Source organism: Mizuhopecten yessoensis, unplaced genomic scaffold, assembly GCF_002113885.1.
Source record: "Mizuhopecten yessoensis strain PY_sf001 unplaced genomic scaffold, ASM211388v2 scaffold716341, whole genome shotgun sequence".
Lineage (NCBI taxonomy): Eukaryota > Metazoa > Mollusca > Bivalvia > Pectinida > Pectinidae > Mizuhopecten > Mizuhopecten yessoensis.
Genome location: NW_018480068.1, coordinates 337167 through 362006, shown reverse-complemented (window position 1 = coordinate 362006; position 24840 = coordinate 337167). Strand labels below are relative to the sequence as shown.

The 24840-nt window shown below is 37.5% G+C and overlaps 1 protein-coding gene across 2 annotated transcripts in view; it reads left to right on the top strand.

Moving 5' to 3' along the window:
* Positions 1–5291: 5291 nt before the first annotated feature.
* The window catches only part of LOC110443333 (inositol-pentakisphosphate 2-kinase-like), a 30553-nt gene continuing 11004 nt past the window's right edge, over positions 5292–24840 (top strand). Inside the window, exons 1-9 of one of the 2 annotated variants that reach the window (XM_021487502.1) lie at positions 5292–5370; positions 10258–10344; positions 13423–13521; positions 15270–15336; positions 16103–16254; positions 20938–21033; positions 21679–21737; positions 22625–22697; positions 23728–23837. In XM_021487502.1, the coding sequence (XP_021343177.1) occupies positions 5299–5370; positions 10258–10344; positions 13423–13521; positions 15270–15336; positions 16103–16254; positions 20938–21033; positions 21679–21737; positions 22625–22697; positions 23728–23837 (815 nt within the window). In that variant the 5' untranslated portion in view covers positions 5292–5298. Of the gene's footprint in view, positions 5371–10257; positions 10345–13422; positions 13522–15269; positions 15737–16102; positions 16255–20937; positions 21034–21678; positions 21738–22624; positions 22698–23727; positions 23838–24840 lie in introns of those variants that run through there. The other variant, XM_021487503.1, reaches the window with a different exon arrangement.

Sequence of the window (24840 nt, the reverse complement as noted above, 5' to 3'; positions counted from 1 at the left end):
ACTAAGCCCTCTCCCGACAATACAACACACAGTAACTAAAGATATAACAACTCACTAAGCCCTTTCCCGACAATACAACACACAGTAACTAAAGAAATAACAACTCACTAAGCCCTCTCCCGACAATACAACACACAGTAACAAAAGATATAACAACTTACTAGGCCCTCCCCCGACAATACAACACACAGTAACTAAAGATATAACAACTTACTAGGCCCTCTCCCGACAATACAACACCCAGTAACTAAAGATATAACAACTCACTAGGCCCTCTCCCGACAGTACAACACACAGTAACTAAAGATATAACAACTCCCTAGGCCCTCTCCCGACAATACAACACACAGTAACAAAAGATAAAACAACTTACTAGCCCCTCCCCCGACAATACAACACACAGTAACTAAAGATATAACACCTTACTAGGCCCTAGCCCGACAATACAACACACAGTAACTAAAGATATAACACCTCACTAAGCCCTCTCCCGACAATACAAAACACAGTAACTAAAGATATAACAACTTACTAGGCCCTCGCCCGACAATACAACACACAGTAACAAAAGATATAACAACTTACTAGGCCCTCCCCCGACAATACAACACACAGTAACTAAAGATATAACACCTCACTAAGCCCTCTCCCGACAATACAACACACAGTAACTAAAGATATAACACCTCACTAAGCCCTCTCCCGACAATACAAAACACAGTAACTAAAGATATAACAACTTACTAGGCCCTTTCCCGACAATACAACACACAGTAACTAAAGATATAACAACTTACTAGGCCCTTTCCCGACAATACAACACACAGTAACACAAAAGATATAACAACTTACTAGGCCCTCTCCCGACAATACAACACCCAGTAACTAAAGATATAACAACTCACTAGGCCCTTTCCCGACAATACAACACACAGTAACACAAAAGATATAACAACTTACTAGGCCCTCTCCCGACAATACAACACCCAGTAACTAAAGATATAACAACTCACTAGGCCCTCTCCCGACAGTACAACACACAGTAACTAAAGATATAACAACTCCCTAGGCCCTCTCCCGACAATACAACACACAGTAACTAAAGATATAACACCTCACTAAGCCCTCTCCCGACAATACAAAACACAGTAACTAAAGATATAACAACTTACTAGGCCCTTTCCCGACAATACAACACACAGTAACACAAAAGATATAACAACTTACTAGGCCCTCTCCCGACAATACACCACACAGTAACTAAAGATATAACAACTCACTAAGCCTTCTCCCGACAATACAACACACAGTAACTAAAGATATAACACCTCACTAAGCCCTCTCCCGACAATACAACACACAGTAACAAAAGATAAAACAACTTACTAGCCCCTCCCCCGACAATACAACACACAGTAACTAAAGATATAACACGTGATGACAAAAAGTTTAGCATATATACATAGACAATCTACTAATTGACATCAGGAAAACAGCAAGGAGAAAGGTGAGGAGTGAGGGAAAAGGTGAAAGAAGGGACAGGAGGGAAACTGTTCTGGTTGCATTAGTTGTCCACTAGTTGGTTCCCACCTCTTCGTTGATTTTGTAAATGATTGTACAGCAAGTATGATGTTGGCATTTATTTGGAATAGAAGATCCGCATCTCCCCATATAAGGATATCCAGTGGGGGGACTGGTTGAATACCAATGTTTAAAAGAGCATCTAATAATCTTATTCGAGGATTTGAAAATTGTGCACAGATAAAAAAAAATAAAATAATGAAATGCATCTTCATTAAAATGATCGCAATGACAGGTAGGAGAGCCACTAAACCCTACACGGAATAAATCTCTTTTAAGGCCACTGCATTTATGTCTAATTCGTGATCAAAGAACCGAGAGGTATCGGTTACCGTCATTTAAATAGTTCGGTAAAACGCGTGGTACAGGCGATATTTTTTATATTGAATGTAGAAGATGACGAGATATCTTTAACAGGATTATCAAGTCTATTCCATAAATTTATTGTAGAAGGGATAAATGATTTTTCAGAATATCTATTCTTTAGCGTGGCATTTGATAGTTATCGGGATTACGAAAATCACGATGAAGATAATTTCTTCTGAAAGGAAGCAAATGTTTTCTCTCCTATATTTCAAAGGTACCATCCGGTAAAGTGCCTGACACGAGGCGACAGAGGATCCAACTGCACCCTCGCCAAAGCATTTGACGGTTCGACAAACAACCATCCCATACACAAGTAGAATCAAATCTAGGACCTTTTTATTGATAAAAACATAAAATAATTGTGAAATGCACTAATGTAACGGTTCCTGACTTGGAGCATGTATATTTTATAGTTTAAGTGTCAGGGTGTTTATGTGTTTAATTAATGAATATGAAAAATTGCCATATTCAATACAATATTAGCAGATTACGATAGGTTTTTTTCTTTTTGAAAGGGGGGGGGGGGGGGAGGCGTACGCCCATTACGCCCTCCCCTGGACCCGCCCCTGATAATGTATATAGTAAACAAATATATAATGAAAACGCAGACGATGTACACGTATACACACACACCTGTCCGCCGGGTTAAATAATAAAGTTCACATTAAATACAACATCTTTCTCTAATGAAGAAATATTTATGTCATTCCCAGTTCATAATGAAAAGATAACTAGAAATAACGATATTAGAAAAATAATAAACACACACATTCTCACCGATCTTCAAAGTTCAGCCATCACGTGACATTTTATCAAGTTCAAAGGTTGCAAAATTACATATTGTACCGTTTTGACTAATCCCACAACATGGGTAGTGATTAAAATAATCCAAATTTACCTCGACTGGCGGTGTCCAACAACGTGATTTATTTAGCTTTCGCTCCGGGGATCGCTATTTCCGGAACATATACAGTGCATGCCGTTCGAGCACAGTGATGGTATTAGTATATACCAAAGTCTTTAGAACTAATTTTGTATAATCTATAATGAAATGTTTGGATCGCTTTCCTACCGCGGGGAAGGGAACGCAAGCCTCGTTCTCGATAGCATACAGGTATGTACACGTAACTGCTTATATATACTATCATTAGGGTGTCATTTTTACAGAAAGAATTACTCTGAACACCTTAGTTTAGCTCTAAATATAGCTGTAATAAATTCCCAGGTCCCTGTGACTATGAACACATTGCGATACAGGTATATATTATGACATGTCACTAAATTAAAGATGACAAGATATGACAGCTATGACGATACAGGTAACAGGATATGGTGAGACAGGTAACCGGGTATGGTGAGACAGGTAACCGGGTATGGTGAGACAGGTAACAGGACATGCCGATGTTTGAGTATCTTAATACTAGAATTACTAGGTTTTTCTTCAATCTCTATACCCAGAGTTGTCGCCCCTTATATAATTACACTCTGAAGATTGGGTTCGTCTCCTTGACTGGGACTCGACTGAGAAAAATGTCCACACAGATATACTGTGATATCGTTGTAATATTTTATTTATAACCCTATTATAGTCTCGTAATTATTAAAACACTTTTGCAAAACTACACGAATCAATCTTTATGATCCTCAACATTTGTTGTTGTTTATTTCGAAAATCTTCGTCGTGAGTTACTTTACTACTAACATTTTCCGAGATTAAACTCCAGATTCACGGTTAAGGCAATTTCATAATAAACAAACCTCTGTCACCTACTCGAACGTGGTTTGACAAGACATATGAATGGATGAACTTGAAATACAAGTACTCAAGATTTCCAGATTGAAAGGGCATCATACATATCAAATAAGTGACAAGGCAGATACCAACAATTTACACATTTGTAAAATATCCTGAATAATTCCTTAATTATAATTCAAGATTCTTTTACTCATGATTCTAAACCTGCGTATTTCTATATTTCGTGTCTGCTGTGACGTTTACTTTATTTTGCTAGGTAAATTCTGTAACCCAATTTCATCGATTTACTTTTAGACGTTTCAATTTGTCTTTATTTTCCCCCCATCTTTTTACAGTTTGACTAAGATTTTATTAAACTCTTTTCTTCTCTCGTGACATTCTGGTGAAAATCATTTTTATACTCTCTTCTTACGATATTCAAACAAGTTTGCATTGTTAATTATGTTCATAATGTGGCCTATGAATGCAAAAAGCAGTTTTTTGAGGGGAAAATCTGCACGAAACATTTTATTATTATTGTTTTCAAATGTTTTGTTGCTTCTTCTACATTCAGTTAAAACGATCAATCTCTACTTAATGACGCCTTCTAAATTTTTAACATTTTTTAGCTTTCTAGATGACGAATCATCAAATGTATTTAAGCGAATCTGCTAAGTCTATACGATCAATGTCACTATCATCATCAACATTTTGTTTGTCCTTTGAAATAAGCGTTGTATAATCGTATATCATAATTCTCTTTCTGTATCTGGATCTATATGTGTGACTTTCCTGTTGGCAAACTCTTTTCCATGCTTCAAAAGTTTCAGCAAATATATCATGAAATCATATCAATAACTTGTTTATCGGAATAGAACGATCATTTAGGCATAGACCTTGCCGAGTAAGTTAGAGTTTAAATTAAACTTTAATTATTTTTAATTTTACAACAATCGTTATAGATTTGTAGCCAGGATCTTAGCGAGTAGGGGGTCATTTTTCAAGCTAAACATCTGTTGGTTATATTAATAGAACTAACCGTTTCTTAGAACTTTTAACCATGATAATTCAGTAACTTGGCCAAAAAAATGTTTTACTGCTGACGGCAATAAAAACATGGTGTCTTATAGGAATATCGTTACGTCACAGTCTAACGTAACAACCATCTCAAGAACTTGGATATTTTATTTTTACCAACATTTATATAACTATAAGAAGTATTATATAATGCTGGGACTGTATAGTATGCAAATTTCATCAAAATAGGATAAAAACAAAATCAAGAAAAAGGATTAAACAAAGGTGAATTAACATATATGACGTTATAATAGGGTCTAATCCTATGGGAAAATAACGAAACGTGATTTTTTGGCACGTCACTGTAGAGTAGCTCGCCAAATTTATTGTAACATGTCATATACAGCAACCAAATCATGCAATAAACTTTACATTAAACCTTGTCCAAATCTGTTTGCGTTAAACAAAGTTATAAGTTGCCGTATGGAATTTCCGCGAATGTCAGAGCCTTAATGTCACGTGGGTTTCCCACAGAGACCTCAGATTTTTTTTATGAACTCTTCAACAAGGAGGTAAATAAATCATTATTACATCAAACCATGGCCTCCGAAGAAGAAAATGTGTTGTATCGAGGAGAGGGCATTCGAAACCTTGTTCTGTATAACATCAAGGTAGAAAAAAACGTTTATTTAATTTCTTTTAACAGGGTTGATCGCTCTGATATACATTATTGTTTGTTATGGAGTTCATGTACGTTGATTGTCATCCATACAGCAGATTACAGGCCTAACTTGTTAGTGTCAAAACACACGTGTATGATTTGTTATACTTCCTAGAGATGACTCAAACATTGTATAACTTGTAGATTCATTACTGAATTAAAAAATGTTTATTCATATATGTATATCAGTAAGTAGTCTAAATAATCACCATATGAGATAATGATAATAAAATATAGAGTAAAAGCTTGATACAATGTAAATAGTTTTAATCTCTGCGCAACCGGAGTCTACTGCTAACAGGCTATTCTGCTGGCAAAGTATCAAGTGAAAAGAGAACACTTTGACGTCTCCTATATAAGCTCAAGCTTCCTATCGACGTTCAACAACAACAGAACGACTATCCATAACAGTCGTTCGGCCCTACTATGTATTGTAAAAGGAGTGATTTCTTTCTATGAAACCATACTGTACCCAGGTTCATTGATCTTAGGTCCGTTGGGTTCCTGCAATCTGATCGTTTGAAGTATGGTAAAGAAAATAAACACTCATCGCAAGATATACAAAATTCAAGAAATTATATTTACACCACAATTGTAAAGCAATATTACAGACCCAGCTGCAATAAGTATTAACAAATATAATAAATAAACACAGTATCCCAGCCTACTGTATCAGTATAGACTATTACTAGCCATGGCCAAACACCTATGTCACTATCAATATACAGATAGACCGCGGGCGCTGTTAAATATCACACCTATTGATCTATAACCCAACACTTCCTGGTGCTATGTTATACAGGTATATATATTAAACCTTACATAAAGCTATAATTTTTGAGGCATCTTTCCAAACTTAAATATATGTGAAAGAAAAAGAGCGGAGTCATACAGTCTCACAAAGACTTTAAACCTGACTCTGACAGTTGTGATCTGCACCCCCCCACCCAACTTATATAAACAAAACACAGCAATTTGCACAAACATCATTGATGCTGTAATATTCAGAACACTTCTGAATTAAAGAATTATGCTAGGTTCTGAAGGACACTTTTAACTTCTGTTTAGAGTCAAAACAACCTACTAAATTGTACCCAAGATGATTAATTCATTTATTAATTTTCTCAACTTTTAGATTATTATATACCCTCTCATCATAGGTTTCCATGCATTATATATTGCTGTGCCACTATTTTATTTTGCAACTATATATGACCAGCTTGACTCTACACAAGGAAAGACGTTTCACATTGTCTGTAAACTAACAAAAAATACCTCAGGTTAAAGCCCGGAAAACTAACATGTGTGATTGCATGTGCAGTTTTACTTAATGCACTTTGCATCTTGCTCGAAATGAACTCATACTTGAAAAAAACCAGTCATATATATCACTCCTGACTAAGCCTGTTTTGTCCCAAATATTATACAATTGTATGCAAATGAGGCCACACTTAATTATATGATTAATTGCCAATGTTTTTCCCAAAACCCGAAGGATATGTTCTTATGACGGTGAACACTATATGCAAAGCAATAAATTTGCCTTTTTTTGAAAACTGAATCAAAGTTGACACACAGGAACATGCCTGCCATTCTTGGCAGGTGAAATTTGTTGAAAAACGTTATTATTTTTGTCTTGCCGCCACGAAGTGGAAACAAGACTTAGATGTTGCTTTTCTGGCGGCGGCGTCAACATTACGTTTTTGTGTTTAAGTTAGTTTCTCTGAAAGTATAAGTGCTACACCAACCAAACTTAAACCATAGATGCATCTTAGGTAGTCGGTCTCAACCCATGCATCAAATGCTGGATGCGGCCTTCCTTTCATGGCCCATAAACTTTGTCAGCATCTCCATCAACATTAGTCATTATTTTTTTGCATTTTAGTTAGTTTCTCTGATATGTGCATTGAAGGTCAAAGCGGGGCATATCAATCTGAATGACTTGTTGAAAAAAGTTTGCGATTGTTAGCTGTTTTGTTTATACTAGTTGATTATTAGCTCACCTGGTCCAAAGGACCAATGTGAGTTTATGCCATACCGTGGCGTCCGTTGTCTGTACGTCAACAATTCCTTCAAACAACTCTTGTTCTTAACCACTAATTGGAATTCAAATAATGTTGACTGGTAGCATCCCTAGGTGGTGGGGATTCAAAAGTGTACAAATGGTGGGGCTACCCCCCAGGGGGCTGAGGGGCGGGGCCAAAAGGAGGCAATTTGGCTATATTGCTATAAACGACTTCTTCTATAGAACAATGCCATGGATATCAATCATATTTGCTGGGAGATATTCGTGCTAGGCAGGGATTCCAAATTGTACAAATGCTGGGGCTGACCCCACAGGAGGCTGAGGAATGGGGCCAAAAATGGTTATTTGGCCATATTGCTTTAAGCGACTTCTTCTCTGGAACTAAAAGATGGATATCAACAATATTTGACTGGAAGCATCCCTAGGTAGTGGAGATTCAAAATTTTACACACAGTGGGGCTGACCCCCCAGGGGGCTTAGGGGCAGGGCCAAAAAGGGTTATTTGGCTATATTGCTGTAAGCGACTTCTTCTCTGGAACCAAGAGATGGATATCAACCATATTTGATAGGAAGCATCCCTAGGTGGTGGGGTTGACTCCCAAGGGGCCAATGGGCGGGACCAAAAGGGGGCAATTCTGCTATATTGCTATAAACGACTTCTTCTGTAGAACTATGCCATGGATATCAATAATATTTGGTCGGAAGCATTCATGGGAGGCTGGGATTCAAAATTGTACAAATGGTGAGGCTGACCCCCAGGCTAAGGGGTGGGACCAAAAATATTTTTATTACTTGGAAATGGTTAAGATCCCCACTGTATAACCATACATACAATTGCTGAGTATAAAGAGATGAATGCACATACGCTTCCAGGATGGCCTCAGGTCTGGCCCCACCCTTGGAGACATAGTCCCTGGGTCATAACTTTGAAACGGTTGAGATCCCCACCCAAAAACTATATATACAATTGATGGGAATAAAGAGACAAATGCAGTCATGATATTAGAATTGATTCTGGGGTCTGACCGAATCCCTATGGACCTAGTTTCTGAGTCACAGCTTGGAAAAAGTTGAGATCCCCATTCCAGAACCATACATAAAATTGCTGGGCATGAGAATCTAATACAGATATGCTACAAGGATTGGCCTTGGGGTCTGGCCTATTCCCTTGGATCTCATTTGGAGAATATTTTACCATGATTGCTTAGATATCCAGGTGAGCGATACATGCCCTCTGGACCTCTTGTATTATACACATGACTATGGTAGTTATCAGTAATTTCAGCAGTTTGCTACCAATATGAGTACAAAATCGTGTAATATTTTTAGCTTCTGAAGGGGGCGGAAACTGATGACACAAGGTTAAATTTTCTTTTCATCAGTAACTTTCTGACAAATTCTTGTCATCTGTATCTCAACTTGCTTTCAGATCTAAGCTGTTTCCAGATCTCTTGTTAAATAAGGGAAAAAAATAATGAATTTCAGTATCAAACACTATTTTCAATCACTTTGGGGCATGGTTCTCCAATAGCAAACGGGTGTAAACAAATTGGGCTTTTATTTCATTCTTCATCTGTAAAACAAACACCTTTACATATACTTGTTAAATAACTTAACAAAGCTGTCATAGGAAGTAGTTCCTAAAATACATAATACTTACTTACTCCTCTATCATAGTGACTACAACAACAAAAAAGTCACTTTATTTCCACAAGAGATACATTTTCATGTTAAGTCACATGGAGACTTAATTTGCAAATTTAAATCTTAATGGAATATTATTTCAAGAGATAATAACTATCGATACAAGCATTGAAGTATACGTAGCAGTCTCTCTGTTGTGGATATTATACTATGAATACCCTGTGGTGTTTACTGTACCATAAACAACCAGTCTTGACTACTTGTTTGGTGAGACAATTTTTAACTCACCTGACCCAAAGGGCCAAGTGATCTTGTGCTATGGTAAGGCGTCCGTCCATTCGTCTGGCATCAACTTTTTCCTTTAAATGACTTCTTCTCAATAACCAATAGGCCTAGGATGGATTGAAGGGCTACAAAGTTTGGTAAAATGAATTACCTTGCCCCATTTACAAGGTCACTAGGGTCAAATATGTTAAATTATTTAAGCAACATCTTCTGAATAAGCAAAAAGCCCTGGGTGATGATATCAGTAGCATGCTGAGATGAAGGGCTACACGATTTGTCCAAATGAATGACCTTGACCCCCTTTCATGGTCACTGGGGTCAAATGATCTTCAAACTAATTCTGAATAATATAATCTTGCTTGTAACAAGCATTTTCATTGGCTTGAAAATTTATGTTATCAGCCCATAACATAAAAAATGACGTTGACGTTACAACGTCCCTTTTGATTAGCTGAAACAGCAGCACAATAATTTCTAAGAGAAAAGAGTCCATCAATAAAAGTGGATTTCCACAGGGATTGTTGATAGAAGATAAACTTATAAGGATTAACTTGAATATATTTTTCATGTTATGGAACTATAGCACAAAAAACTGGAGTGTACTCTCATCATAAAACGCTTCACGGTTTATTTAGAGTACACTCCATTTTTTTGTGTTATATCTCCGTAACATGAAAAATATATTCAAGTTAATCCTTAAATAAACAAAATTGGTCCACTTGAAGGTTACTTGTGTGAGATTAATACCAGGTGAGCGATGCAGGCCTATTGGGCCTCTTGTTGCTTTCTATCTTGGGAGGGCTAGCTGTCTGGAAAGGTTTGACTACTTGACGAGGAAAAGAATTGTGACAAATGTTCTGTATTCTCTTGATATTTTTGCAGGACAAACAAGTGTACAGATTACAGAAGATTGTCCAAAGGTACACAACAGATGAAATCCTTGATGAGAATCAAAGTGAAACTGTGGAGGTATGTTAATTGTTTTGTTATACCAGTAGGTATGTAGTACAGGCTAAGTCTGTTACAGTCATATCGGCTCTGATGGATACCGTTATGCATTAAAAGAGACAATTACTATGAAAATTTAAGTTGGACTAGGAGATAGATTCAGTATTTCATGGTCAAAATAGTGATTTTGCCAGTGAACTTTTATTAGAATGGAACAATCTGGTTGTAATGGAGGCTGGATTTGATTACCATTAACTCTGTACTGAAAATAGGAAAAATATCTTGTTCTTTACATTATTTTTTGAAGCTATATGTAATCAATACAGTGACAGATCTAGAATTGTTTTACAGTTATGGTGACCCGAATGACTCCATTGATGTTTGTGTTATACATTGTGATATCTTGTACATATGTATGTCTACTCTCCGATGTGTTGTAAACATAAGGAAATAAAGAATCTGATGTTCTCGGTAATGTCCGATAGGCCTTTGTCATGTAGGATGAATAATTAATGAATGTTCCATTTCACCATTACACCTGATTGCTTTTCATGCTCTACGCTGTATATATTACCTATAGAAACCTGATGCAGTATTTCCAAATATAGGCCTAAGGAAACAAAGTTAGGTCATAGGACACAGTCGCAAGTAACAATGTAAAAATAAGGGTTTTATGGATCTCCATGTGCCATCTAGACTGTTCATTTCGTGCTAACCTGTACTTAAATTGAAGCGAACCGTTGTTAAACCGCAGTCCATACGCCATGACACGTGTCATTCCGTACTAAACTGTACCAAACAGTAGCAATCCCTACCACTCCCCGTTGTCAACTAGCCCAGGCTATATCCATAGTCAAACCGTGGTGCATCTGTAGCAGACCACGGTTATAGACTATTCCGGGGTCATCCGTAACTTTCCATTCTGGCGAGGCGATCCGTGAATGTGTGACCGGGGCATAAGACTAACTATTTTTCCTGGTACACATAGTTTACAGTATAAGTTGAACACATTATTTGCTAGTCTTACGTACAGTACTAATATTTCCCTACAGAAACATCTCTAGCTTGAAACATAAAAAAATAATTATAAACTGTAGAGGACATACATTACTACTGCCATAAAGGTCAGGTGAACTTTTAGGAAAATCTGGACAATTATGCAATACATCTGTATTTTAAGCAGATTTCAAAAAGGAGCATTCCTATTTAATAATTTATTTATCAAATGATATTGAATGACCAGTTAGGTTACACACTCTACAGGAATTTTTGGGACTCAGATATTTGAATCCTGGCCTCGTGATTTTTCTGTGGAATTTATCAATTTTCAAAGGTCTCACTACATTGCTTAGTAATGTGAATTATCAAAATTTTGAAAAAAATGTGCAAGACTTGTCTGAAAATATTCTACAAAAATCAATGACGGTATATATAGTGGGTTATTTTTGCAGGCTTAAATTTTCATGATTTTGTCCCAAAATTAATAAAATTCAATTTACATGTATTGGATTTTAATTTCGCTATCTAGACATGTGAAAGAACTAAATTTCTGTGGTTTAGCACAGCGTGACGGGACACTCAGCATATAAAGTGTCAAATTTTCTAATGAATAGATATACTGGCTTTATGGCAGATAAATCATCAACCAAACTATAAGATGTGTGAAATTACCTTTTTTCAAAAATGTCATTATTTTTCATGTATATGAATCATCACAACCACATGTGCACTATATCATGGAGACTGTGGTGATGAAGTTTATTATCACGGCTCAATTTTATGCTTGTCTTATTATTCTGTAGATCATATTTTCGCAATCACAATATTGACCCGCAAATTCACAAAAATATCATGCTCGCGGAAATATCATGCTTTATGGTAGTGAGGTGGTTATTTAGTCCTTGCTGTCATCTAGATCTACTAGTGTCAAACCCTGGTTAAAGGTAAAAGGGATTGAATCTCTTACCCCCTTGGGGGTGAGATGGGGAATCTCTGCCCGAGAGGGGAGCTTCTAAAGTTGCCAAACACAAGACTTTGCTGAGCATGCCACTTAAGAGTCTTTCCCTGAGGGTTGAGATTCCCAATTTCACCTCAATGGGGTGAAGAGTTCTTGTTCTCTTACCCTGTTAACCCATTGTGTATCATATTAATAATGTACTGACAACATCAAAGGCTAAATGCAGGGTTGACATGTCGTTGATGCATTGTTAACGTGACGTCATTGTATTGTTGATGTGACGTCATACCATTGTTATGGATAGGGGATTCCCCCTGTCCCAGATAAGAGAAAACATATAATTAGTTCATGGAGATCTGAAGTTAAAGTGGCTAACATTCCTGGGGGCTCTCCTCTGTTAGTACATGTACTTAGCTCATGGAGATCTAAAGTTAAAGTGGCTAACATTCCTGGGGGCTCTCCTCTATTACTACATGTACTTAGCTCATGGAGATCTTAAGTTAAAGTGGCAAACATTTCTGGGGGCTCTCCTCAGTAACTACATGTACTTGGGAAATTTCAAATTGGTTTCTGAAATAGCCAGGTTTGAGCGATTCAAGGCCCTTGGACCTATTGTCCAAATCAAGTAAATGTTATAACTTATGCTGATTTCAATGTTTTTTGTACAAAATATGTTTTGGGATGATTTTAGAAAGATTGACAAGAATCAGTCAGGTAAGCAAGGTTGTGCATCTAAATTTGTCCATTGTTAGAAGTGCAAAAAAAATAGTTATATTTTCTGGCTACTGGAATATTCTGGAATTGACACTGACAAACACTCATTAATTGATTTTGAGTTTCACAGATCAAAGAAAGTCTTATATATATCCCCAAAATTAATTTATTTATGTAGATGTTTTTATCATATTTATCCTGCAATAAGCCCAGGGGGGCCAACACTTAATCTCTAACACAAAATAGGGGGCTGGGCTTATTACAGGACAATGCAACAGCATTTGTTGGCATTTTTACTGAACTGTGATAGACATGGATGGGCTTATTGCAGGATAAATACGGTATATTTTGCTGCCCTGCAGGTTTCATAAAAAGTTCTGGGATACTTGACATATACGATAGTTTAACCCCTGTTTCATGTATTTCAGGAACGGTCACAACACATCCACCAAAATCTCCAGGGAGTTGTCAGCTACATCCACAACGTTATGCAACCCCTACTGTCTTCCAACTTTGTTTATGTACCGGTAAGTCATACAAGTGTGTTAACGTTCAGATGAAGGCTGATTTTGACCCACAGGTGACAGGAGTCAAATATATTGAAAACTTTAAGCTATGTTTAAAACATGAATTTGGCCGAGAGAAATGATTATTATTATTACATGTCTTGCTGAGATTAAGAGCCATCAAATATGATCAAATAAATGAATTTGGTCACAGGGGTCAAATGAGTTGAAATGTCCTTTTGTCAACCATCAGCATTATCACTCTGTCCCTTCACTTTTTCATTTCATCACAAAAAACTTTACACAAGTAGTCGTACTTGTACAAATACCTGGAACAAGTTCACATTTCAGGGCTTTTGATTGGCTGTAACAGTTACAACTTAAATTCTTTAGGTCCAACTTTGCTGATACTTTAAAGACTTGAGTAGTTGCATGGTTTTATAAGCTCACCTGCCCGAAGGGCAAGTGACCGTATGTCAGGGTGCAGTGTCCGTCGTCCGTCAACTTTTCCTTTAAACGACTGCTTCTGAAGAACGGACAGGCCTATAGAGTCATGATATTTGGCTGAAAGCTTTGTTGGTGGAGCCCTACAAAGTTTGAGAACGAAAATGACCTTGACCTACTTTCAAGGTCACAGGGGTGTCAAACACTTCAAAACGACTTCTTCTGAAGAACTGAAAGGTATGGAATCTTTATATTTGGCTGGTGGCTTCCTGGGAAAGAGCCCAACAAAGTTTGAGAATGAAAATGACCTTGACCTACTTTTAAGGTCATATGAGTCAGATATGTCAAACACTTCAAAAGACTTTTTCTGAAGAACTGGAAGATATAGAACCTTAATATTTGGCTGGTTATTTCCTGGGAAAGAGCCCAACAAAGTTTGCAAATGAAAATGACCTTGACCTACTTTCAAGGTCACAGGAGTCAGATATGTTTAACGCTTAAAACAACTTCTTCTGAAGAACTGAAAGGTATAAAATCTTAATATTTGGCTGGTGGCTTCCTGGGATAGAGACAAACAAAGATTGCGAATGAAAATGACCTTGACTTACTTTCAAGGTCACAGCATTCAAATATGTCAAACGGTTCAAACGACTTCTGAAGAGTTAAACGGCATAAACTTATAATATTTGGCTGGTGACTTCCTAAGATAGAGCTCACCAAAGTTTGCAAATGAAAATGACCTCAACCTACTTTAGAGGTCACAGAGGTCAACAACATTTTAAAGGATTTGTTCTTAAGAACTAAAAGGAATGGATTCATAAGATTTGGCTGGTAGCTTTTTGCACTAGAGCTAACCAAATTGCGAAGGAAAATGACATTGACCTACTTACGAGGTCACAGGGAAAGATATGTCAAGCAACTTCTGAAGAAGAATAAAAAAACATAGAATCTTATAATAATATTTGGCAGGTAGTTTCAACAGATAGAGCCAACAAAGTTTGCGAAAGAAATATTTTTAGTGCAATATAATATTTAATGAGAATATTTTGTTATGACTGCGTAAATATTCAGGTGAGCGATACAGGCCCACTGGGCCTCTTGCTAGTATCCTTGTACTGTAGCTTACAGTTCCATTTCATATAATGGTAAAAACATGGCAGTCTGTTGGTTCCAGTATGTTAAAGTTCAGTTTCAGTAGACAACTAGACATAAAGGTTAAGGACAGTTGGTGACATTCAGTTGTCATTTTGTCATTAAGTTAAATGCTTGGACAGAGGGTTGTTGATTGATATTTGATTTGACATATAATCTGTTTGATGTTTTAGAGACTGACACAGATACCAAAAGGATTCGTGGAAAAAGTCGAGTCAGAGATAGAGCATTTAAGGCCAGGTAAGTTCACAGAGATAGAGCATTTAAGGCCAGGTAAGTTCACAGAGATAGAGAATTTAAGGCCAGGTAAGTTCACAGAGATAGAGAATTTAAGGTCAGGTAAGTTCACAGAGATAGAGCATTTAGGACCAGGTAAGTTCACACAGAGATAGAACATTTAAGGCCAGGTAAGTTCAAAGAGAAAGAGCATTTAATGCCAGGTAAGTTCACAGAGATAGAGAATTTAAGGTCAGGTAAGTTCACAGAGATAGAGAATTTAAGGCCAGGTAAGTTCACAGAGATAGAGCATTTAAGGCCAGGTAAGTTCACACTGATAGAGCATTTAAGGACAGGTAAGTTCACACAGAGATGGAGCATTTAAGGCCAGGTAAGTTCACAGAGATAGAGCATTTAAGGCCAGGTAAGTTCACACAGAGAGAAGTACACCAAGTGAATTAAGAGAAATAGAATCTTATACTAGATAAAAGATGCAGGCTTTTCAGTAATTTCTATTTGAACAGACCAAATTACATCTTTTACCGACCAACTTTTGTAAAAACACATACGAGTCATATAAGAAAAAGGTGATTTGAACAGGTCAAGATTGGAACTGAACCAGTCTTTATGGCCGACTGTAGCTGCCTATTCTTAATGAAAAATCTAAGATGAGTTGTAAATAAGCTATTGGTTATGATATTTACTTTGTGAAAACAGTTGTATTCTGACAACAAGCCAATCATTCAATTTCTGGGGAAACATTAATTTTACTTTTTGTTTAATTGTGTAGCTTATAGAAAAATCCATGATGAGGATTTCAAGACGATAGATCCGGCCACCTGTTCAGCACTAGTTCTACCAGACCTGTGTTTTGTAGGAGATTCAGCAATGTCAGCCCACCCTCAACAGTATTACACTCCCACCATTAGTGTGGAGATCAAGGTAGGTTACAACACATCCTCCATATCCAGGGGTTACACTCACTTTTGCTCTCTGCATCCCTGGAATATGTCATAGCCAAATTGGAGGCTCAGTGTGCACCACCTTGAGAATGAGACAAGAACTGAGAAGACTAGATTGATCCTTTGATGTACATCAAAAGAATCTTGCATCGGGTAACAGTAAAATTGACTGGCTTTGAAGTTGGGCATCGCTCCTCTGTAATCTTCAAAGGACAAGTATATCAGCCTAGTGATTGGTCAGGTTTTTTTTTCCTGACACCAATCAAATAGCTAGTCTTGTGCCTTCAATTTTGCTATGTCATATTCCAGGGGTGCAGAAGGCGAAAGTGAGCGTTAACCTGGATATCGAGGATGGTTACAACATAACAGAAATTTAGAAAATTCCCTGCAAATTGTATAATTGTTTTCAAAACAGCTTGAAAGAAACTGTTAAATGTGTTGCATGTATTGTGTCTTTGTTTACTGGGGTACTTTGGCATGTGACACAATTTAAGGTGCGACTGATCATAGCTACGTTTCCATGGGATACAGAGTATACCCATGGTGACTGTTTTCCAGAACAAGTCTATAATAACCAATACAGCTCAAATTTATCCTGTTTCCAAAGAGGAAGTTATTGTCATGTAAAACCCTGAAAAAAATTTGTGAGAATCTGTTATCAACTATTTATTAGATACTGTATACAGGGGAATTTTCACTGCAGTTTAATTTTTGCCTTTTTGACCTTCCATATTCAGAGCGAGTTTATCATCACAGCGAACAGTAGTAAGCAACATGGTAATTACAGTAATCAAATGTAAATGGTGAAATTACAATAGGGGAAAGTCAATTTTACCATTGTAATGCAAAACTTGACTGGGTGAAAGTCTCCTGGTATAGACACTACTGAAGTTAAAATTATGTTGCATTCCCAAAATTTCTTTTGTGGTTTTAAAAAGATTTATTTACTTAGACATGAACCATCTGCAACAACGGATCATGCGACTGCTTGTAAGTGGTAATATGAAATAGGCACTGCCTATAAGCAAGCGTACATAGTTCAGTAACAGTTGTGATGATAGTGTAGATTTCCCGGGCAACACCCTTTTTTTTGTCTGTCTCCAAAAATAAACTGGACCAAGGTGTTTGAAGATTTTCTTTTATTTTATATGGGATTTCCTTCTTATATCAACCATCCCTTGAACTATGATTTTCTATGACTTCCCTTTGTCAGCAGTTTGAATATCTATATATGCCTAAGCTTTAAGGGTGTTGCCCAAACTCTATTGTCTATATATATATTAAAAACTTTCGATTACGTCACCTATTGTGGTTACAAACTGACTATTTCACCTATTCAACCGCTAGGCGTTGGATAAGTTGAGTGACTGTTGGATAAGTAGTGACCTATTCATACTATCCAACGGCTAGCGGTTGGATATTTAATGAATGGATCACTACTTATCCAACAGGTCACACAGGGTCATGTCAAACATACCCAGAATGCCCATCTGTTGAATAGGGTTTGTAGACACAAAAACAGATAAACAAAGAAAACGATAACAAATTAATATGAAAGATAGTAACTGTTATTTTAATTCCAACTTTAATACCTGGAATGCTGTATCATTTGGATATGCTAGTGTCGACAATAGCATCTGTGCAACGAACCAGTTCCGTGTCGGAAATGTCACTAAACTCTTCCTGTCTTACAGTAATAAATGTGTGGTTCATATTGAAATCCGGTACGCTCTCTTTGTTGAGCTCCATATCAAGCACGTCGCTTAACATTCCGTCTGTATCTCTATCAGATTCTGGTCATTTACTAGTAAATGTTGATTGCGTAATAAAAACATCGTCATCTGAACTGGACATCTTGGCGGCAGTACACGAAATGACCTTGGAAATATCTGACAGGTACCTTTGTACTCGGAACACCTCAGCTCATGATGATCATATCAATACCATTTGGATCGTATTTGGATACCATAGGAATTTACTAATGCCTTGGGGGTATATGTGTTTGTGTCAGTGAGTGCATTTTACAGGTGTGGACAACACAGGTAAACAACTCCATTCACTGATTATCCAACTGTCCACCTATACCAGGTTTAGGGGTCCAATTGGGATATGAAAGTTTTTAAGTAGGATAAATCCCTCGCAAACGTTGGTTAAGTGATTTGGATTTACTCAAGATTTATCCTTTACTTAGTAGGGTCTCCAGTCAGGTCAGTGGTCAAGGCTCATCGGACTGTCTACCTAATCGTATTGTTCTAATGTCACGATGTGGTGATCACCCTGTCAGTGGAGAGAGGACTTTACCATCTGTTGGAATTAGGCATATATAGGTCAAGTGTTATTTCAAAGGTAGAGTCCATTTCATGATAGATAAACCTGTATTTTCACCTGTGGTTTCATGTACACATAATCACAAGGAGTGATTTTTTATACCNATAGATAAACCTGTATTTTCACCTGTGGTTTCATGTACACATGATCACAAGGAGTGATTTTTTATACAAATTAAAAAGCATATATTTCAAAAATATCAAAGACAATGAAGCACCCTCCTTAGGATCACTTTATCAGGTGAATAATAACCAATGTTAGCATAAAAGCCTAGCATGTATATCCTTTTCATTTAATAAGTGTTGCCCTTGTACATATGTATGCGTACAAATTCACAATAAAAGACAAACAGTAAAATCATAACTCAAATTTATGACAAAATAAATCATATTGAGTGCCAAAATGCTCATCTAAACTATACATGCACATGACACAAGCATCAACGTTTTTTAAATTTTAATTAAAAAACCTACATTTTTACCATTTTTTTTTTACAGAATTTGTTAACACTCGCTCCGCTCCGACATCATAAAATATAGATACTCAACGCTATAAAATATAACCTGAAATAATACCGCAAACTCAGAAAACTATTCTACGCCTCACTGAATTTAAAATTTTGGGCAACACCCAAAATTAATTCCTTATTATTGAAAACTTCCAGATCAAGCTTTTAAACACCCTTTTTTCTGTGACTGGTGTTGGCGATATATTTTAAGCACATTTAAACATTACAGTTTATTATGATGAATTCTGCAACTTTCTGCAAACTTAGGCAGGTGTGAATATATCTCAACATGTTGCTCCACGTAATTCTGGTTCAGCATTGAGTGACAATTAAACAATGGTATCTTTTGCAAATGATTTGTTAGAATTTCATTCTCATAGTTTGATAAATCAGGTAATCTAGTATGGTTGTTGTTCGTCTGGTGTTGTATCCATTGTCCCTAAACAGCCATATTTTTCTTTTTTATACTTTTGACAAACAATTGGCAATATGAAATTCTACAAACCTTCTTTTAATAGTGCCCTATAGTAATCACAGTATCTGTCTGTCTGTCTTTCAGCACTTTTGTTTCCGGAGATTATCTCGGGACTCCAAAAGGCTGAAATTTCTAAAACTTCACATAGTGATACAGAGTGATACATATAGATGAGCAAAGGACCAGGAGTTTCACAATTTTATCAGGTTTAAGTCGACGTCGCTGGTATTTAATTAAAATTGAAAAGTGGGGCTACACTGTCAAAAACACATTACATGACCCTCAAAAGGCCAGATTTTGGTAAACATTTTGTTATGACATAATGAAGCAAAGTTGGTCATGTAACCAACAATAAGTCATTATGTGTGCTGTGACCCATATCAGTATAGCTTATGTGTATTTCAGACATTTGTAACGAACCCCTGTGATTGAACCGACTGACTTGAAGCAAATCGCCCCATGGTGGGGAGGTGGACAGGGGAGTCATGTTGTGACACAGACACGAACTGATAAAGTAGGCTAGCATACTTAATTTTAACCCGCACAATGCTCGTACATACATGTATTTAAGGCAGCTCATCAGCATTGTCGCTGATAAATAAAGAAACTCTTCATCTGACCAGTTCTCCTTTACACTGAAGTGACGAGACTTACACAGGCCTAGCTTTCGTGAAGCCGAGTGTTGTTTTCTTGTTGAAAGAGTGACAAACACATATTAAAATTTGTAGACCTTTGAGTCATACGTGAAACTTCTCTGTGATGAGGTCAAAGCTGGTGAAATTCATTCCAAACTCTTGTTGATTATTTGATATTGGATATATCCTTTCGCAGGCTTCCCGGTGAAGTTTTCTGCTGCGGTCTTTTTCAACCAATCAGAATGTGGCAAATTTTGAAGCCCGGGATTTTCAAACCGCAAATATATTTATTGCGAAACTGGATTCGTCAAAAACTTAAATTTTTAAACCCGTTTTAAGGAAGAAATACTTCAAACCATAACGAATACGTTTGCAAAGTTCACGTAAATAAGTTACGATGTGAAACATATTTTCTTTCCCTACAGAGATGTTTAAAACGGCGATTGTTGAGCTTCTGATCTATAAATAACCAATCAGAGCGTCGCCAATTTTAAAGTTCGTTCTGCACGATGTAAAGGAAAAAGATCAGTTTCGTTTTGTGTTACTTTATATAGCTTTTTGCTTGAATTATGTACATACCATGCGTACAATACAAAAAGTGCTCGCTGCGCTCGCCAAATAGTATTACCGTATACAAACAAGTGATAAATGTTTTATCATATACAGAATATATACCAGTGTTTTGACATATTTGAAACCTTTGTTTCTTCATTGCAGCCAAAGAAAGGCTTCATGCCAGCCCCAGGAAGCCTGTTTAAAGAAGACTCAATCAAGGGCAAAGTCTGCAAGTTCTGCATGCATAAGAAGTTAAAGGTGAGAGTTTCCTGGGGGAAAAAGTGAGAGAAAAAAATCTTTGCTGCAGGATAAGATATTCCACATACATGTTTAAAACTTCCTGACCTACCAGGACTCTCCTGTTTTCTGCTACCTCAAGTTTTGAGACATATTAAAATAATGTGTTATAGTATGCATACTAGTAACAAACAGGAAATGTATCTTATATTCAAACATCTTGGTAGAATAAATTTGATTGTTATGTGCAGGGTTGTCAACGGTTTCTAACATTTTATGCAAATCTTTATATTAGCAGTTGGAAAAAAACAAATGTTTACCTGCTTACCTAAGTTCTCCGAGAGTTGAAATCTAAAACATATATATATCAGGAAATACTGGTAAGGTAATTTGAATAATAATAGATTATAATTTTGACTTAGACAGGGTAATTGCAGTAATATATTTAGTTTAAACATATTTAATTGTACAAAAAAGCAAAGGAATTGGACAACAAGTTATTTCAATTTGATATAGTCCTCTCCCCAATACATGTTGTAAAAATAATGCATATATATGTTCGGTAGAGAATAGAGCTATAGGAGACACATTTTCTGTGATGTGCTGGTAGGCGGGCGGGGTATATTATCTACTCTAGTTGTTGATGAGAAAACGTATAAATTTCAGGAGAAGGAAGGTCGGTGGAACAACAGCAGCAATTACTGTCCTCTCGACTTGTTCTCGGGGTAAGTGTCAGGGCAGCCAATTACTGTCCTCTCGACCTGTTCTTAGGGTAAGTGTGTGGGCAGCCAATTACTGTCCTCTCGACCTGTTCTCAGGGAAAGTGTGAGGGCAGCCAATTACTGTCCTCTCGACCTGTTCTCAGGGTTAGTGTGAGGGCAGCCAATTACTGTCCTCTCGACCTATTCTCAGGGGAAGTGTGAGGGCAGCCAATTACTGTCCTCTCGACCTGTTCTTAGGGTAAGTGTGTGGGCAGCCAATTACTGTCCTCTCGACCTGTTCTTAGGGTAAGTGTGTGGGCAGCCAATTACTGTCCTCTCGACCTGTTCTCAGGGTTAGTGTGAGGGCAGCCAATTACTGTCCTCTCGACCTGTTCTCAGGGTAAGTGTGAGGATAACCATGTTCAGCAGTCAGAGAAAATAACTGTGGAAACACTTTTAAACAATGAAACATTAAGCTGTCTTCTGTTCAGAATTACAGTCCTCATATACAGAACTGGATTACAGATGAATGAAATGATGTGTATTTATGTGTCTACAATCTTGTAAATCCTGAAGGTCACATTGATATCCTACTTGTTTGTGGAAATTTGAGATAACATGGGCAATGCTACAACCAATACTACAACCAATGTCCAAATTTGTTTGTTTCATTTTCATTAGTATGATGTTGTCATTATAATGATGTCAGACATAACAATTTACTTAATTTATACATTTGAAATGAAAAGCGACGTAAACCGATACACTGGATTAAGTGGGTAGAAGAAATTGAGGAAATGTTGTGAGATAAAATAGAACAGAACTGATAGCGACATTATCCATATTTGTCCTCTGTTCACTACAGTGATTGGCTGCTGGTTGTTTAAGACTTGGGTTCTTATGTTTTACAGGGACAGACGGCGAATGATGCATGCTTTATTATCACTGTACGGTATACCACAAAACAACTTCAAAGTATTTCAGGTAGGTACAGAACAAACTAAGGGTCCAGTAAGTTTGGATGTTTATCAGTTATTCATTGCAAACATAATTAAAGAGCCGCTCATGAAAAATAAATTAAAACAAGGACTAGCAACTTCTGAAAATTGCCTTCCATCAGGTATATTCTTTTGTCTACTTTCCTACAAGAAAAATAATTGTAGGTGGATGCTCTGGCATATGAGAAAACTAAAACCCCAAGAGTTATCTTTCTTCCATTTATCATCTGGGGCCTAATGTATTGGTGTCGCCTGATTTGTCTGTGTCACATGCCAGGTCTTTTTACCACGTGACTTCAGACGGCCGAGAGTCTTTAGCTGTAGGACCCGTTTATGCTGAACAACTGGTTTGTCCGTTATTAAATCTAACATTTTTGGGTATAAATCCTGGTGGACCTGCAAATGTTTATGTAGGCCTTCAAGGCTTTTTCAAGACTCGCCTGAAAGCAGCATCAGATTACTGGGTCCGACCTTATTTCATAAATGTAGGACTGTGGTCCAACCTGTCTAACAGTTTGGAGCGTCATAAACCAAAGCGGCCCTGGTGATAGGTCACTCAAGATCTATTGTTATATATATGATATTACAGCTGGTCAGGATGATTGAAATACATATCGTTTATATAAACATAGTTGTTTGAATATGGTTCAGTAGCATTCAAAAAAGTACATGAATTTCTCATCTATACACTTACTTAAACATTCAGTTGAAAATGTTTTTAAAATATGTGACATTAATGAGAAAACCTGTACAGGTAAGCCTTGTTAACCCATGCCCATTTACCCCTAAAGTCACGTTTGAACCTTACCAAATCAAAGACCAGTTTGAAAAAGTAGGGGTAAATGAGTTGATCCAGCCATCACTTATCTGGTTGTCTCACTATCCAGTCAGTGTTGTAGAGGACAGATTGGAACTTTTTTATAATTCTGTACCCCCAGTATACTACAGCTGTCTCACAATTTTTTGGTTTCAAATTGTGTCCACAGCGTTTGAATACATTACCTTGTTAATTGCAGGATGGGAGAGAAGTGTTCAGCGATACAGTACAGGAAGATTTAACTGGTATTCTACACCAATTCTTTGGAGATTCAGTCAACGGCTTCACAAACGGACTCCAGAAACAACAGTAAGTACTAAAACAGCATCACTGGCAGCAACAGCCGAGGGTCAGATCTCTGTACCAATAAAACAGTATCACTGGCAGCAACAGCCGAGGGTCACATCTCTGTGTACCAATCAAACAGCATCACTGGCACCAACAGCCGAGGGGCAGATCTCTGTACCAATAAAACAGTATCACTGACACCAACAGCCGAGGGTCAAATCTCTGTACCAATAAAACAGTATCACTGGCACCAACAGCCGAAGGTCAGATCTCTGTACCAATAAAACAGCATCCCTGGCACCAACAGCCGAGGGTCAGATCTCTGTATACCAACGAAACATCATCACTGGCAGCAACAGCCGAGGGTCAGATCTATGTACCAATAAAACAGCATCACTGACAGCAAAAGCCGAGGGTCAGATCTCTGTACCAATAAAACAGCATCATTGGCACCAACAGCCGAGGGTCAGATCTCTGTATACCAACGAAACATCATCACTGGCAGCAACAGCCGAGGGTCAGATCTATGTACCAATAAAACAGCATCACTGACAGCAACAGCAGAGGGTCAGAACTCTGTACCAATAAAACAGCATCACTGGCACAAACAGCCGAGGGTCAGATCTCTGTACCAATAACAGAGCATCACTGGCACCAACAGCCGAGGGTCAGATCTCTGTGCCAATAAAACAGCATCACTGGCACCAACAGCCTAGGGTCAGATCTCTGTACCAATAAAACAGTATCACTGGCACCAACAGCCGAAGGTCAGATCTCTGTACCAATAAAACAGCATCCCTGGCACCAACAGCCGAGGGTCAGATCTCTGTGCCAATAAAACAGCATCACTGGCACCAACAGCCTAGGGTCAGATCTCTGTACCAATAAAACAGTACCACTGGCACCAACAGCCGAGGGTCAAATCTCTGTACCAATAAAACAGTATCACTGGCAGCAACAGCCGAGGGTCAGATCTATGTACCAATAAAACAGCATCACTGGCAGCAACAACCGAGGGTCAGAT